Source organism: Ursus arctos, unplaced genomic scaffold (genome assembly GCF_023065955.2).
Source record: "Ursus arctos isolate Adak ecotype North America unplaced genomic scaffold, UrsArc2.0 scaffold_4, whole genome shotgun sequence".
In the NCBI taxonomy this organism is placed as follows: Eukaryota; Metazoa; Chordata; class Mammalia; order Carnivora; family Ursidae; genus Ursus; species Ursus arctos.
The window spans coordinates 17,277,254-17,294,607 of NW_026623056.1; the positions used below are offsets into that span (position 1 = coordinate 17,277,254).

General features: G+C 37.4%; 1 protein-coding gene across 8 annotated transcripts in view; it reads left to right on the forward strand.

Annotated features, from left to right (window-relative positions):
- Positions 1-17,354, forward strand: part of VPS8 (VPS8 subunit of CORVET complex) — a 296,045-nt gene that overhangs the window by 189,320 nt on the left and 89,371 nt on the right. For all 8 annotated transcript variants that reach the window (XM_057306778.1, XM_026497368.4, XM_048215283.2 and 5 more), the window contains 2 exons: positions 10,152-10,241; positions 13,471-13,517. In XM_057306778.1, coding sequence (XP_057162761.1) covers positions 10,152-10,241; positions 13,471-13,517 — 137 coding nt within the window. The remainder of the gene's footprint in view (positions 1-10,151; positions 10,242-13,470; positions 13,518-17,354) is intronic.

Genomic DNA, 17,354 nt, shown 5'->3' on the forward strand with positions numbered 1-17,354 from the left:
AAAATTATATTAAAATTTATTCATTTCTACTGTTAGTGAACATTTCTATTATTTCTAATTCTTGACTATTAAAAGTGGTCCATCTGCGATCATTTTTATACATGCATCTTAAGCACAGCATTTCTTGAGGGCAATCTAGTATTACAGCATCAGCTGAGAGAACTTGATAGAATCAAACCTAGTGAATCTGAAACTCTGGAGGTGGGCCCAGCAGTATGGTTCAATAGGCCCTCCAGGTGATTTTGATGCATGCTAACGTTTGATAATCTCTGCTCTAGGGCCTATGTAATTGCCAGTTAATTGGGATAAATACATTAAACTTCAGATGCCTGCATTGTATGAGATTTTCCATTAGCCCTTTATCCTTGCTAGACTTTAAAATTTTGCCAATATAGTGCATGCATAATGATATTTTGTTATGTTTGAAATTTATATCCCTTAATCTTTAATGAGATTTAGTCTTGTTTATTGGCCATTTAAATTCCTTTTCTGTGATGTGCTTGTTGAAATCTTTTGCCCATTTTTCTATTAGAATGTCTCTTGTACTTACTGATTTATAGGAGTTCATCATGTATCCTGGATGTTAGTCTTTTTTCTGTGATATATGTTGTGAATATCTTCCACTCTGTGGCTTTTTTCTGTGGTTCTTTTTAAGAAAAGTTTTTTTTTTTTTAAAGTAGTCAAATCATCAATTTTTTCCTTCTATGCTAAAGGAGAAATTCTCCTATATTATTGTCTAAAAGCTTTCTTTATTTTGTTTTTGTCTTTGAATCTTAGGTCCACTTGAAAGCAATTCTTGTACATGGTATAAGGTTGGTGTCCAATTAATTTTTAGAGTATGGACATCCAATTTTCCCGGCAACGGTTATTTTAAAAAGTTGCCTTTCCCCATTGCTCAGCGGGGCTACTTTGTCATACGCATATCAAGGATCAGTAGATTTGATCCGTTTTTCAGCATTATTCTGCTTCACTGCTCTCTCTCTGCGTGAGTGCCACACTATTAAATGTTGTTGTTTTAGAATAAATCTTGACATCTTTAAGAGAGTATTGACTATTCTTGGCCTTTTATACTTTATTTTTAAATTTTAATTCTAATATAGTTAACGTACAGTGTTATGTTGCTTTCACGTGTACAGTATAAGTGATTCGACAGTTCTGTACATTACTCAGTGCTCACTGTGATAAGTGTACACTTAATCCTCTTCACCTGTGTCACCCTTCCTCCAACCCCCATCCCCCTGGTAACCATCAGTTCTCTATAGTGAAGAGTTTTTTTGGTTTGTATCCTTTCTCTTTGTTTTGTTTCTTAAATTCCACATATGAGTGAAATCATACAGTATTTGTCCTTCTCTGACTGACTTATTTCACTTAGCGTTACACTCTCTAGCTCCATCCATGTTGTTACAAATGGCAAGATTTCATTTTTTTTTTTAATAACTGAGTAGTATTCCATTGTGTATATACACACACCACATCTTCTTTATGGATTCATCTGTCAGTGGACACTTGGGCTGCTTCCATAACTTGACTATTGTAAGTAATGCTGCAGTAAACAGAGGGGTGCGTGTACCTTTTGAAATTAGCGTTTTCATATTCTTTGGGTAACTACCCAGTAGTGGAATTACTGGATCATATGGTGGCTCTGTTTTTAATTTTTTTTAATTTAATGTATTTTTTTTAAAGATTTTATTTATTTGAGAGAGAGTGAGGGCGAGAGGGATCACAGAGAAGGAGGGTGAGGGAGAAGCAGACTTGCTAGTTAGTGGAGAGCCCATTGCGGGGCTCACTCAATCGCAGGACCTGGAAATCATGACCTGAGCCACCCAGGTGTCCCTATTTTTAATTTTTTGAGGAACTTACACACAGTTTTCTGCATCAGTTTGCATTCCCGACCACAGTGCACAAGGGTTCCTTTTTCTTCACATCCTCACCCACACTTGTTTCTTGTGTTTTTTTTTTTTTAATTTTAGCCATTCTGACAAGTGTGGGGTAATATCTCGTTGTTTTGATTTGCATTTTCCTGATGATAAGTGATGTTGAGCATCTTTTCATGTGTCTTTGCCATCTGTATGTAATCTTTGCAGAAATGTCTGTTCATCTCTCCCCATTTTTAAGTGGATTATTTGGTTTTTTAGTATTGAGTTGTATAATTCTTTATATATTGTTGATACTAATCCTTTATTGGATAGGTCATTTGCAAATATCTTCTCCCATTCCGTAGGGTGTCTTTTAGTTTTGATTGTTTCTCTTGCTGTACAGAAGCTTTTTATTTTGATGTAGTCCCAATAGCTTATTTTTGTTTTTATTTCCCTTGCCTCAGGAGACATATCTAGGAAAATGTTACTACAGCTGACGTCAGAGAAATTATCGTCTGGGCTCTCTTTTAGATTTCTACAGTTTCAGGTCACATATTTAGGTCCTTAATCTGTTTTGAGTTTATTTTTGTGTATGGTATAAGAAAGTGGCCCAGTTTTATTCTTTTGCATGTTGCTGTCCAGTTTTCCCAGCACCATTTGAGGAAGAGGCTGTCTTTTTCCCATTGCATATTCTTGCCTCCTTTGTCTATAATTGACCATGTAATCATGCGTTTATTTCTAGGCTCTTTATTCTGTATCTGTTTTTGTGCCAGTCCCATACTGTTTTGATGACTACAGCTCTGCAGTATGTCTTGAAATCTGGGATTGTGATACCTCCGGTTTTATTCTTCTTCAGGTCTTTTGTGCTTTCATACAAATTTTAGGATTATTTGTTGTAGTTCTGTGAAAAATGCTATTGGTATTTTGATAGGGATTGCATTAAATCTATAGATTACTTTGGATAATATGGACATTTTAACAATATTTGTTCTTCCAGTCCATGAATGTGGAAAATCTTTCCATTTGTTTTGTCATCTTCAGTTTCTTTTATCAGTGTTTTAAAGTTTTCAGAGTACAGATCTTTTACCTCCTTGGTTAAATTTATTCTTAGGTATTTTATTATTTTGGGTGCAGTTGTAAATGAGATTGTTTTGTTAAGTTCTCCTTCTGCTACCTCATTATTAGTGTATAGAAATGCAGTGGATTTCTCTATATTGATTTTGCATCCTGTGACCTTACCGAATTCATTTATCAGTTCTAGTAGTTTTTTGATGGAGTCTTTAGGGTTTTCTATTTATGGTATCACGTCATTTGCAAATAGTGAAAGTTCTTTTTCCTTGCCAGTTTGGATCCCTTTTATTTTTTTTTTTCTTGTCTGATTGCTCTGGCTAGAACTTGTAGTACTATGTTGAATGAAAGTGGTGAGAGTGGACATCCTTGACTTCTTGATTTTAGGGGAAAACCTCTCAGTTTTTCACTATTGAGTATGACATTAGCTGCAGGTTTTCCATATATGGCTTTTATTATGTTGAAATATGTTACCTCTACACCTACTTTGTTGAGGGTTTTTATCATGAATGGATGTTGTACTTTATCATATGCTTTTTCTGCATCTATTGAAATGGTCACATGGTTTTATCCTTTCTTGTGTTGATGTAATGAATCACATTGATTCGCGAATATTGAACCACCCTTGCATCCCAGAAATAAATTCCATTTGATCATAGTAAGTGATTTTTTTTAATGTATTGGTGGATTCAGTTTGCTGATATTTTGTTGAGAACTTTTTTATCCATGTTTATCAGAGATATTAGCCTGTAGTTCTCTTTTTCATAGGGTCTTTATCTGGTTTTGGAATCAAGGAATGCTGGCATACCCTCATAGAATATATTTGGAAGCTTTCCTTCCTCTTCTGTTTTGTGGAGTAGTTTGAAAAGAATAGGTATTAACTCTTCTTTAAATGTTTGGTAGAAATCAGCTGTGAGGCCATCTGGTCCTGGACTTTCGTTTGCTGGGAGTTTTTGATTACTAATTCAATTTCTTTGCTGGTTTTCAGTCCGTTCAAATTTCCTATTGATTCTTTATTCAGTTTTGGGAGGTTATATGTTTCTAGGAATTTATCCATTTCTTCTAGGTTGTCCAGTTTGTTGTCATATAATTTCTCATAATATTTTCTTATAATTGTTTGTATTTCTGTGGTGTCAGTTATTTCTACTCTACCATTTTTTATTTTGTTTATTTGAGCCTGCTGCTTTTTTTTTTTTTTTTTTTAGTTTGGCTTAAGTTTTATTTTGTTGATTTGTTTCAAAGAACTAGCTCATTGTTTCGTTCTCTGTTCTATTTTTTTAGTTTCTATATCATTTATTTCTGCTCTGATCTTCATGTCCTTCCTTCTGCTGTTTTGGGTTTTGTTTGTTCTTTTTCTAACTCCTATAGGTAGAAGGTTAGGTTGTTTATTTGAGATTTTTTCTTCTTGAGGTAGGCCTGTATTGCTGTTAACTTCCCTTTTAGAGCACTTTTGCTGCATCCTAAAGATTTTGGATCACTGTATTTTCATTTTCATTTGTTTCCATTTATTTTTTTGTTTTCTAAAGATTTTATTTATTTGAGAGAGTGTGAGGGAGAAAGCATGAGCCAAGGGAAGGACAGAGGGAGAGGGAGAAGCAGGCTCCCTACTGAGCGGGGAGCCTGACATGGGGATCAATCCCAGGACTCCAGGACCATGACCCCAGCTGAAGGCAGATGCTTAACGGAGTAAGCCACCTGGGCACCCCTGTTTCCATTTATTTTTTTTATTTATTCTTTGATTTCTTGGTTGACCATTAATTGTTTGGTAGCATGTTATTTAACCTCCATGTATTTGTGGTTATTCCAGACTCTTTCTTTTGGTTGACTTCTAGTTTCATAGCATTGTGATTGGAAAAGATGCATGGTATGATTTCAGTCTTTCTGAATTTGTTTGGACTTATTGTGGCCTAACTTGTGATCTCTCTGAAGAATGTTCCATGTACACTTGAAAAAAAAAAGTGTTTTCTGCTGTTTTAGGTTAGAGTATTTTGAATATATCTGGATGGATCTATGGATTTCCATCTGGTTCAGTGTTTCATTCAAAGCCAGTATTTCCTTGTTGACTTTCTGTTTGGATGATCCTGTACATTGATGTAAGTGAGGTGTTAAGGTACTGTATTACTGTAATATTTATCAGTGACTTCCTATCTGTTTGTTAGTAACTGCTTTATGTATTTGGGTGCTCCCATGTTGGTGTAAAATATTTACAGTTGTCATATCTTCTTGTTGGATTGTTCCCTCTATAATTAGATGGTGTCTTTTATTTGTCTCTCATTACACTCTTTGTTTTAAACTCTGGTTGTCCAATATAAGTATTGCTGCCCTGGCTTTCTTTTCACTTCCATTTGCAAGGTAAATGCCTTTTTATCCCTTCACTTTTGATCTGCATGTGTCTTTAGGTCTGAAATGAGTCTCTTCTAGGCAGCATATAGATGGGTCTTGTTTTTTTATCCATTCTGTCACCTTGTGTCTTCTGATTGGAGCATTTAGTCCATTTGCATTCAAAGTAATTCTTGATAAGTATCTACTTACTGCACTTTTGTTACTAATCGTATGGTTGTTTTTGTAGTTTTTCTCTGTTCCTTTCTCTCATGCTCTCTTCTTTCATGGTTGGTTGGCTTTTTTTAGTGGTATACTTGGATTCTTTGCTCTTTATTTTTTGCATATCTTTTCCTGGTCTTTGATTTGTGGTTACCTTAGGTTTATATATAACATCTTCTGCATGTATTAATTTGATGGTCATTTAAGTTTGAACCCATTTTTTACTCCTTTCACTTCCAAGTTTTAGGTATATGGTGGCATACTTTATATCCATTTATTTTGTGAATGCCTTGACTGATTTTCATATACTTATTTTTAATGCTTTTGTGTTTCCTACTTTTCTTACTCTTACTGTCTTTCCACTTAAGGAACGTTTCTTTTGGGATTGTTTTAGTGGTGATGAATTCCTTTAATTTTTGTTTGTCTGGGAAACTCTTTATCTGTCCTTCTATTCTGAATGGTAGCCTTGCTGGATAGAGTATTCTTGACTGCGGGTTTTTTATCTTTTAGCCTTTGAATATATCATGCCACTGTCTCTTGACCTTCAGTGTTTGTGCTGAAAAATCAGTGATAGTGTTATGTGGTTTCCCTCATACATAACTGTTTTCTCTTGCTGCTTTTAAAATTCTCTTTTTATCAGTACTTTTTGCCATTTTAAATACTGTGTGTCTTGGTGAGGACTTCTTTGGGTTGAATATGTTGGGGGTCTCTGCACCTCTTGGATCTGGATTTCTGTTTCCTTCCCCAGAATCAGGAAGTTTTTGGCTATTATTTCTTCAGATAAATTACCCGTACCCTTTTCTCTTTCTTCTCTTTTCCGGAATCCACATAATGTGAATGTTATTCTTGATGGCGTCACTGAATTCCCTAAGTCTGTTTCCTTTTTCTCCCCACCTCTGTCCTGTTCAGCTTGATTGCTTTCCATTACTCTGTTCTCCAGGTCACTTGTCCATTCTTCTGCTTCTTCTAGTCTACTATTTATTTATGTAATACATTTTAAATTTCAGTTATTGAGTTCTTCATCTCTGTTTGGTTCTTTTTCATCTTTTCTGTCTCTTTGTTAAGAGTCTTACTGAGGTCCTCCACTCTCTTCTGAAGTCCAGTGAGTATCTTTATGAGCACTAATTTAAATTCTCTATTATGCATGTTATCTCTTTCATTTAGCTCTCTTGCTGTGATTTTGTCCTGTTCTTTTATTTGAGACATATTCCTTTGTCTCTTCATTTTGTTGAACTCTGTGTCTGCTTCTGTGTGTTCGGTGAGTCAGCTATGTCTACTGCTGTTGAAAGTAGTGGCCTTATGAAGAAGAGGCCCTGTATGCCCTGCGGTGTGATGTCGCCTGTTCACCAGAACCTGGTGCTTCAGTGGGTCTTCTTTGGGTGTTGCATGCGTCCTACTGTTGTGGTCGAGCTGCCTTTCCAGTTGTCTGCAATAGTTTTTTGCCCTTTGTGGTCAGAGTTTTGTTCCCTTTGTTGTTGGTGGGTCAGTCTGGGCTGCCTTGGTCTTAAGGTGACTTAGACCATGTGTTTGCCAGAGATGTGGTAGCACTGAACTGCAGGAGACTACGAAGTGGGGCATGCAGTGCTAGCAAGGTCCACACTGGCAAGTGGGAACTTTGTAGCTGCTGGGGATCGAGGCAGGCTGGGTTGGAGGGGTCAGATTCGTTGAAGTGCCCTGGTGCAGGATGCATGTTGTTAGCAAGGTTTGTGTGGGTCTGCTGTGGGAGGGGACCTGGAATGGAGACTTGGCTGAAGAAGGCATGTCCACAGGAGAGATGGGGTGCAGTGGCGGTGTATGTAAGCTTGTTAGAGAATATTGGTGCTGTGCCGGTTCCTGCAGGTGGCTGTGTGTTTATGCTGGGGGGGAGAGGGGGGGTCAGGGGAAGGAAATGGTGCCCACCAGCTCCTTTGTTCCTAAAAAGGTCTCCCAACAATCCCTGCCCCTCCAGCACATGCTCTGAGATTAGCAGACAACCCCCCCCCCCCCCCACCATGCCCTATGCATTTTTTTAAACTAATGCTGCTATGTTATAGCTCCTCAGGACTGTTTGTTGTGCTGTCTCTTTAAGGGCAGGGACTCAGTCTCATCTAACGCTCCAGGCTCTCTCATGAGTCTGCTGATTTTCAAAATTTCAGGTTTAAAACCCCACTGATTATAAGAATTCACAAATTCAGCCTCTCTGGTTTTCAAAGTCATGTTATGGGGATTCATCTTCCCGTGCAGGCTCCCTGATGCAAGAGTCTGTTTCTCTCTGCTCTCTGTGTCCGAGGTGTCCGTCCGTTGGTTCATTTAGCTCCCTACTGTGTCTCCACCCTTCCTACTGGAGTCAGTGGGGTCTCTTCTCTCTGTTTAGCTGTGGAGAGTTCGTTCTGTCGGTCTTCAGGTCATTTTCTGGGTAATTTACACTAATGTAGGTGTTACCTAGTGGTATTGGTGGGAAGTGGTGAGCTTGGGGCCCTCCTACTCTGCCATCCTCCCCACCTATCAACCTTTTATACTTTTGAATGCATTTTATTATCAGCTGGTCAGGTTCTACCAAAAAAAAATTCTTTTATCCTTATGACAGTGACAGGGATAGTACTGAATCTCTCAGTTATTGTAAGTTTAATTGGCATCTTTACAATATTGAGTCTTCCAGTCTGTGACCATACAGTATAAGCCTTTATTCAAGAGCTTCTATAAAGGGTTATAATTTTCTCTATAGAGATTTTCCATTCTTCATTGGACTGTCCCAATTTCATATTTTAATCATAACAGTGCTATTGTTAATGCTATTTTTAAAATTTTTATTTCCAAAATAAGTACAATGTTTACTATAAGGATTTTATGGAAGTCTTCTATTTCTGGTATGTTAACAGTTTTTTCATAAATGAGTTTTTTCACCTTTTCTTTCTTATTCTATAGTATAGTGAATTTTACTGGTATTAAACCAGCCTTGAATTCTGTGGATAAATGTAACTTGATCCTGGGGTGTGTGGGTGGCACAGTCATTAAGCATCTCCCTTCGGCTCAGGGTGTGATCCCGGCATTATGGGATCGAGCCCCACATCAGGCTCCTCCGCTATGAGCCTGTTTCTTCCTCTCCCACTCCCCCTGCTTGTGTTCCCTCTCTCGCTGGCTGTCTCTATCTCTGTCAAATAAATAAAATCTTTAAAAAAAAATGTAACTTGACCCTGATATTATCCTTTTTAAATATTGTTGGACTTTGTTTTTATTTAGGATGTTTGTATCAATGTTTATGATTAAGACTTATCTGTAGTTCTCCTTTCTTATATTGTCCTATTGAGTGTAGGTATCAAAAATTTTGCTAGTCTCATAAAATGAGCTGAAATTTTTTTTTGGTTTTGTTTTGTTTCCTATTCTCTGTAAGAGGTTAATTAATGTTGGCATTATTTCTTCCTTAAATGGTTGCTAGAACTCACCAGTGAAGCTCTTTGGTCCTGGAGTTTTCATATGGAACAATTTTTGAGTATTCATTCAGTTTCCTTAGTGGTTAAATATCAATGCAGGTTTTTCTCATTGTTAAGTCAGTTTATTAAATGACATTTTTCTTGGAACTTTTATCCATTTTGTCTAAATTTTCAAATTCTTGATATAAATTAATCCATAATAATTTCTTTTTAATATCTTCAGATTGATAGTAATATCCCCTTTTCATTTGTGATGTTCATTAGTCGTGCCTTCTCTGTTTTGAGATGTATTATATGAAAGTAGTATAAGCTACAATTACTTGTGTCTGCTGATTATTATTAAAGAGCAGGTACTAACACAGAAATATTAGATATATCATGAATGTTGCAGTCACAAAAACTTGCTCATTTTTATTTGAGAATATACCACATTGATCTATTGATGGTCTTTGCATTTTAGCCATGTAAACATGCAATTGGAAGGATAGGAGAGTAGATCATAGAAACCAAGTTGCAAGAGAGTTTCAAGAAGATAAGTATCCAGTAATGTCTAGGAAAGTTCAAGGAGAGGGCAGATTGGAAGTCTTAAATTTGATGATCCCGGTGTTCTGGGATCGAGCCCCACATCAGGCTCCTCCGCTGGGAGCCTGCTTCTTCCTCTCCCACTCCGCCTGCTGTGTTCCCTCTCTCGCTGGCTGTCTCTCTGTGTCAAATAAATAAATAAAATCTTTAAAGAAGTCTTAAATTTGATAGAAATTTTATTAATAATGGTTAATAAACAGTGGTCAACCTTTTTGTCTTATTTAAGACTTGTGACCTTAAATTGTTCTAGGACACCTCTCGTTTCAAAATCTACCAGGCATCAGGAGTAAAGTTTTCAAATTCTTAGCTGGAAAAATTGCAACTGTACCCTTTTTTTTCATTGCTTCAAGTTATTACTTTAAGCTCAAGGGTGAAATTCACTGCCAGGAAATTTAGGGAAGCTTTTGTTCCTTCTGTTCACCCTGTAGATATCAAGGCTTAAATCCAGAGTTTTAGTGCTTTCATTTTCTAAGCATGAATTACCTTTTATATCAAAATCTAATTCTTTACCTGGCATATTTCTAATTTTGTTCATTTTCAGTGTGCCTTTAAATTGAGACCTTATATTGAGGTCTTCTGAAATGCAGTGTAGAAGCTCATGAAAATACTAAAGTAGGTAATCATGCTTCACATCTATGGAAATTCTATTTAAACTTAACATAAAAAATCATTTTATCTTTTCCTTTCACTTTAGGAACTTGTATCCCTGAGGCCCTGTAAAGCTGCAGAGCTGGTTGCCACTCACTTTTCTGAACAGATTGAAACAGTCATTAAAAAACTTCAGGTAAATTTTGCAAAAATATATTGGGAAGACAAATCTAGTGGAGAGACAATTATTGAATATCCACCTAAGAGCTTTTGATTGTAGTAATTTCTTCAGTAGGTAGTTGCCATTTAAGCATTTTCTACACATATTGTGTGTGTGCGTGTGTGTATATATTTGAGAGCAAGTGCTCGCAATGATTTCTGCATCTGGAAATGAAGGAGTTCATCTTTCTGCCTAATAAATAGTAGCATCACAGAATCATTTTTAGGACTATACCCTGTACTTATTCTAGAATTAGTAATCCACAGAAGATTTCCCCCCGCTTTTTTGTTGTTCTTTGTTTGTTTTTTGCTGTAGGAACTACAGCTCTATTCTTTTTGGGGTTGATGTTATTTATTATTTATTCAGACTTCTATCCTCAAATTGGGTAATGCTGACTATTTAGAATTTTTCTTGGAAAATCTTAACCTAACCAGAATACAGTTATATTAATGTCAAATATTGAGATGCTCAGTTTGAAGTACTATTTAGTGAACCTAGTATTCCACTTATCACTATCCTTGCAGTGCTGGTAGTGCATTTTGTTCACTGTTGTGAGGGCCACAAGTGATAGAGGTAGGGAATAGGACAATGACAGCAACATAAAGCATGACCTAGAGTCCTCAAGTGCCCATAACTGTAGGAGGGGATAACTATGCAAGATGAAAACCAAAGCAGTGGGGGTGGGGGGCAGCTGGCATGAGAGACAAAGATATGGAATTTATTAATTTAAACACTTATTATGGCCCCACCATGTACCACAGTATGGTAGGCCTTGGGTTGCAAATAAGAATGCAGCCTTTTCTTTAATATTCCCTGTGGGAGAGAGAAGCATGCAAGGTTATATAACCATGCAAGGTTATAAGCGCGACACCAGATACATGGAGAAGTGCTGTAGAAGCAAGAGGAGCGAGTGACTGACTGAGGCCAGGCAAGAGCTCACAGACATGACTAGGGTGGGTCCTGAGTGATTGGCATCAGTTTTCTAGGCAGAGTGTTGAGAATCACTTTCTAAATAGAGGATTCTGGGTATGTAAAGACTTGAAGGCATGAGACAACATGCATATTCAGAGAATGGCCAAGTCTGTGAAGCTTGATTCACTGGGGACGACGGTGGGAGGAGCATTCAGGTAAGCCAGAAAATGTCTACTGGAGGGAGGAGTTAAAGGTGTAGAGGCTAGAAACTAGAGTTTGTGCTCTGATACTGAACTGTCTTAATGTGTAGTGCTAAGAAATTATACTGTATCTTCTAGATAACCTAGAGAATTATTAAGTTTTTCAGCAAAAGGACATCATTAGATTCATTTTATAGAAAATTAACTCTAAGTTATAGTGTGGGGAGTAGACTAGCAAAGAGAGCACATGGAGGACAGAGACCACGTAGACTAGTTAGAAGGTGAAGGGTCTAGGCAAAAAGTGGCGAGGATGGGGACTGAGTCAGTGGCAGTGGTGTGGACGGTTTTAGGATGTGTTTGTGAAGTAAAAACATGTAGGGCTTAGAATTGAGTTGAAGGTGATGGAAGAGGTTAAAAGTGACTCCCAGACATCAGGCTTGGCTGTCCAGCATGATGAGGTCCATTAACTCAAGATAAAGACACATCCATGCATTCAATAAATATTATGTGTCTGCTGTGAACCCAAAACACCGTTATATGCCGAAGATACAGAAAACATATACATGTATTCCTGTGCTCAAGGAAGAAGATGGATAAGCCAAAAGACAGTTGCAGAATAGTTGGACTTGAATGATGATAGAGCATTGCCCAGGATACTGAGGAAGTACATGGGGAATCATCCAGCCCATTCTAGTGATGAGGACAGGAGGACATTTCTGCTAAAACTACTCTCAGTCCACAGAGCCTCTCCCCTCTTTAAAAGTCAGCAGTTTCTGATATATCTCATCTTTTGTGTTGTCACTGTCATTTAAAATGTAAGGCTACCCAATGCAGGTTTTTCTGCTTTCCTTAGTCTCTAAAGATCCTTAGAGACAGGCCAAGTAAATGGATATAAAGTCACTCATCAGACAAATGTAAAAAAGCTGAAGTGTCATGGATTTTTTAAAAAAACTGGCTATTTGATTGTGGAATGGTTGTAGAGTCTTACACATTTCTTTTAAAGAAACGAAGTGTTTATTTATTGCAGAGATTTACTGAATATGAGAGAATCCCAAACATTTTATAAAATACCTTTCTTGGTGGCAAGAAATATGCTTCTGACCAATTGTTTTGAGAATTCTTGAAATGAAAAAAAAAACAGAATATTAAGTTATAACCAGAAGGAAAGTCGTATTAAATAAAACAAAATGATAGACCAGGGAAAAGATAGAAAATCAAAGACCGATAAATATACTTTAAATGTCATCTTCTACATTACGTTAGTCCTTTCCAGTTTTGAGTTCCATGCTTTATATAGGTGAAGTTCGACTGTATCCAAAAATAAAGAAAAAAGAAAAACTAAGCTATAATTATTGCTTAGCTTTCCTAAGAACTTAAAAACATTCTTTATATTCATAGAATATTTTAAGGTGTATCTTATTTAATTCTCACCTTTACCCTGTGCAGAAGGCAGAGAAGATATTGCTGTTCTCTTTTTCACATATGTAAACTGAATTGCTAAGAGAGTCCGTGATTTATACAAAGTTACGTAGCAAATAAATGGAAGAGACAAAACCCAGATCTTATGGCATATTAATTACTAACATGTTGCAGTGTGCCCTCTCTTCTGTAGTTGATTACATTGGGGAGTTAATGAGCTTTTTTGGTGCTGCTTGCTGTTTGGGGCTCAAACTCCCACCCTACTTAGCTTATCTTAAATTAGGCTGTTGTCACAAGAGGAGGACCAGGTAAGGCAGTGTGAACCCCTCCTTATAGCTAGAACACACTGTCAGCACAGCAGTTCAGAGCACCTGCCATTCCCAGCGTCCTCTAAAGGATGGTATCATTAGTAAAGGGTGTTCTTTTTTTTTGTTTTTTGTTTTTGGCAATAACAAGGCATTTGTGTTTCTTCTGCACTCAGAATGGAATGTGTGACAGTGATTTGAAATACTGAGAGGAAATGACCTCCAAATGACTGTTTAGAATTTCATAGATCTGTGTAAAGGACTTAATGGAAATTTGTGCATCACATTAGAGAGATTTTCCAGTTTGGCATAGTTTGAAGAACTTGTTTTTTAATATCTAATTGTATTTTTAATTGTTTTTCTATTCAGAACCAGGTTTTGCTTTTCAAATTTTTGAGGAGTCTTCTTGACCCAAGGTATGTTAAATTTAAGTTTTTTACTATACACAGATGAAAAAGCAAAGGAAATAAATTGAGATTAAGAATACTGGCCCATTGTGGGGTGCCTGGGTGGCTCAGTCAGTTAAGGGTCCAACTCTTGATTTCAGCTCAGGTCATGATCTCAGAGTCGTGGAGCCTGCTTAAGATTCTCTCTCTGCCCCCCCCCCCCCAAAAAAGAAAAAAAGAAACTGGCCCATTGTATTCAAATAGTATAATCAACTTTTGATTTTTAGTGTTAGTTTGAGTAATGGTTTCATAGATTATACCAAAATATATGATGAAAGTAGATTATATCTTGAGGGAATACTTTTCTTTGCATTCGAACATGAGCATACATGTTGAGTTGTTATCATTGTAAAAAAACAATAGTGAAGCCATGCCATGAAGACATGTTTTAGGAAGAATCCGATGACCATCTAGCTTCCCCTTTCTATCCTCACTTCTCTTCTTCCTGTTCTTATTGCATGCTGTGGATTGATAGCTTTACTTTCAAAGTAAACACCTAGTTCCCAGCTCATCTCTAAATTTATGCCCTCTTAAATCCTCATTTGAAGTGTTAGTTTTAGATAACTTCTCCTGGTGGTGTGAGGAGCAAAGTTTAATTTTTTTTTTAAGTGCTGCTGTGGTACTCATCAAATAAAACCCAGGGAGATGATGAGATTAGTAATGGATTTGTAAGCAAAGCAGCTCTCTCTGTGTGTGAGATCTTAACATTTCGCTGTGACTAAGTGGACTAATTGGGAGTTGAGTGGAATAATATTTAACATCCTCTAACACAGTCAGTCTGTCTTAACTGAAAGTATGTGTCAGAATCACCTTAGAAACTTGTAAAAATACAGACATCTGGGCCCAAACCTACAGAATCATTGTGGGTGGGGATATTTTTGATGTACACGCAGAGTTAAGCATCAGTGGCCTAAGTGTCATGTTCCAATACGACAGGGCTTTTGCGTCAGACATACAAACTTTTATGTTGTGATATAACGTACACTAGCCGTTGGAAACAGTCATTTAGTTACTGGAGTGATAATCTCAGTTTGGGTTATTCCAGTATTCTGTGCTATTTTTACATACCCAAATGCTGGTAGTTTTGTTGATTGTAATAATTTTTTGAAATCTCAGTCATTTAAATCTAGAGCAGACTATGCTGTATTTAAATTCAGTCATCCAGATGTGCATATGCAGATGTTTAGAAAAGCAGTCTGACTACATACCCCGCACCACTGTTCAAGACATCTTCAGATTATCAGTGTCTTAGTTCCCTATTCTCAGAATATCAAACGAGGCTAGATACCTTTATTTTTATTTCTGTTAATCATTTGGCTCTCCCTCAGAGCCAGTTTGGCCCAATGTCTATTTCCATAGCGAAGAAACATCTTAGATCAGTTGGGGGCCGGTGGGGAAAAGATGGGGAGAACTGGGGACAGAGATATGAAAGAAGGGTGGAGATTCTGGGCAGGCCTAGGAAGGACCCAACTCCAGCCCCAGCCCTTTCTTCAGATCCTGTGCACCCCTTTTCCCATGGCACAGTTCCTTCTGTTCTTCTCTCGTGGCACATCCATTCTCCTAGTGATGTGGAAATGTTGGGGTTCCGAGCCTCAAGAATTCTTTCTTGAGACGTCTTTGGTGCAAAAAGGTGTTTTTATAGCATGGGACAGGACTGGTAAGCAGAAAGAGCTGCCCTGAGATTGTGAGGAGCAGCTGATTATATACTATGGGATTGGGGGAGGTAAAGACAGGGAAGTTTCCAAAAGGATTTTCATATGCTGAAGAGGATTCTCGGGATACTGGCAGCCTAGCTATTATCAAGCTAAGGTTGTTTTTCCCTCTAGCAAGATATTAACATTAAGATTGGGAGTTCTTGGAAGAATGTTATATTCTGCCTGCCTCAAGTATTTGTGAATGGGCTGTAGGTTATAAGGAAATTTAATTTCATCTACATTTCCTTTTTGCCTTTGTTCCCCACATCACTAGGACCTGGAGCCTCTTCCCTTAGAATAATTTATTTGATCAAGTCCTTTTTCCCCAACCGTCCTACCTGGAGGGACTCAAGCTAGAACAACAGAGGGAGTTTCAGCTCTGTGCTTGACTTTTTCTCACATGTAATAAAATAGAGAAGATGATATTGACCAAGTCTTTTTATAAATAAAAAAATACCATTATTAGGTGATATAAATATCAATACAATTATTACTCTGAACGACTGTTTTTCCATCACATTTTAGCCTTTTGAAATAAGTATGCTTTTTGACTAATCTGAGAAAGGGATTAGAGTCTTGTCAGGTTCTGGGAAACAAGGGAGTATGGAAAAGATACTTAGAGGAAAAAGAACGGCAAGAATAGGTAGACTGACTGGGCCTTCCTGGCAATTTTCACTGCAGATAGTGGAAACTGTTTCTCCCTTTGATTCTTCCCTTTCTGTTCTTAAGCAATAGATTTTTTTTTTTTTTTAACGACTAGGTTCTCCCCCCACTCAAGAAGCTCTTTTAGCAGCGTTTTGACAAGGAAGGAAAATGAAAGAAAACAGTCGTTTTCAGATGGAGACTGTTTGTATATGTGTCATGTCAGAATAGTGCCTTTTTTTACTTTTCCCCACAAAACCTGAGTTAATAGGATCCTCATATATATATATGTGTGTGTGTGTATGTATTTATGCATCTTTGATTTAACATTTACAAGTATTCATTGAGTTGTTTTTGAGGGGTAGCCTTTTATTTTGTCAGTAGCGTTTTTAAAGGGACAAATCATCTATTTGAGTTCTTATGTATATTCCTCTGTTGTCTTTATTCAATTTCTTTATGTTATCTTTGCTATGTGTATAATGTCCTCAGTAGAATTAATTGACCTACAGAGATATTGGTGGCATCTGTACATAGAAAGATTAGATAATTTTTGGCGGCGGAGTTAATCCTGCAGAAGCAAATTACTTGCCTGAATTGAGGCCAACAGCTCGGGAGAGAACGGATTTGCATTCTCTTCCAGTTCCCTTCCTTGGGACAGCTGCTACATAAAGCCCACCCCACCCCCACTCCCTGTGTGCGCTCCTGCCAGGCCAAGAATTCTCACAGGAGTTCTCCTGATATATTTACAGCCAGATGTAGGCCTTTTGTGCAGTGAGGATGCTTGAAGGATAATACAAAAGGATGTCGATGGTTTTTTGTGGGACTCTGAGCTGCATAAGGAATAAAGAGGATGGGGGCGCCTGGGTAGCGCAGTCGTTAAGCGTCTGCCTTCGGCTCAGGGCGTGATCCTGGTGTTATGGGATCGAGCCCCACATCAGGCTCCTCTGCTGAAAGCCTGCTTCTTCCTCTCCCACTCCCCCTGCTTGTGTTCCCTCTCTCGCTGGCTGTCTCTGTCAAATAAATAAAATCTTAAAAAAAAAATACTACTGCAGTCTTTAAAAAAAAAAAAAAAAGGAATAAAGAGGATGTGCGAGTATATTTATATTCACAATATTTTCCTCAGTACACTTCTCTTGGTAATGTCGATTTAGCTTTTGTTAACCATGTCCTGGAGGCCTCTGAAATATGTGGTATGATTTTCTCGTAGGAAGAAAAAAAACACATGAAAGTCACATTGTATTTCTAATCTTTAATCAAAATAAAGTAAAAAATTGAGCATTGCTAAGAAAATGAGTAGCTTTGCCAAGGAGCAAAACGTAGATTATAGAAATGGTTATATATTGGATTTAACTTGAACCTGTGTTTCTGTGGATAATTTTGAAAGGATATTTTACAATATTGACACTCGTTGAAATAGTATATTTCAAAATTAAAATAAAATATTAGAACGTAGGGGCACCTGGGTGGCTCA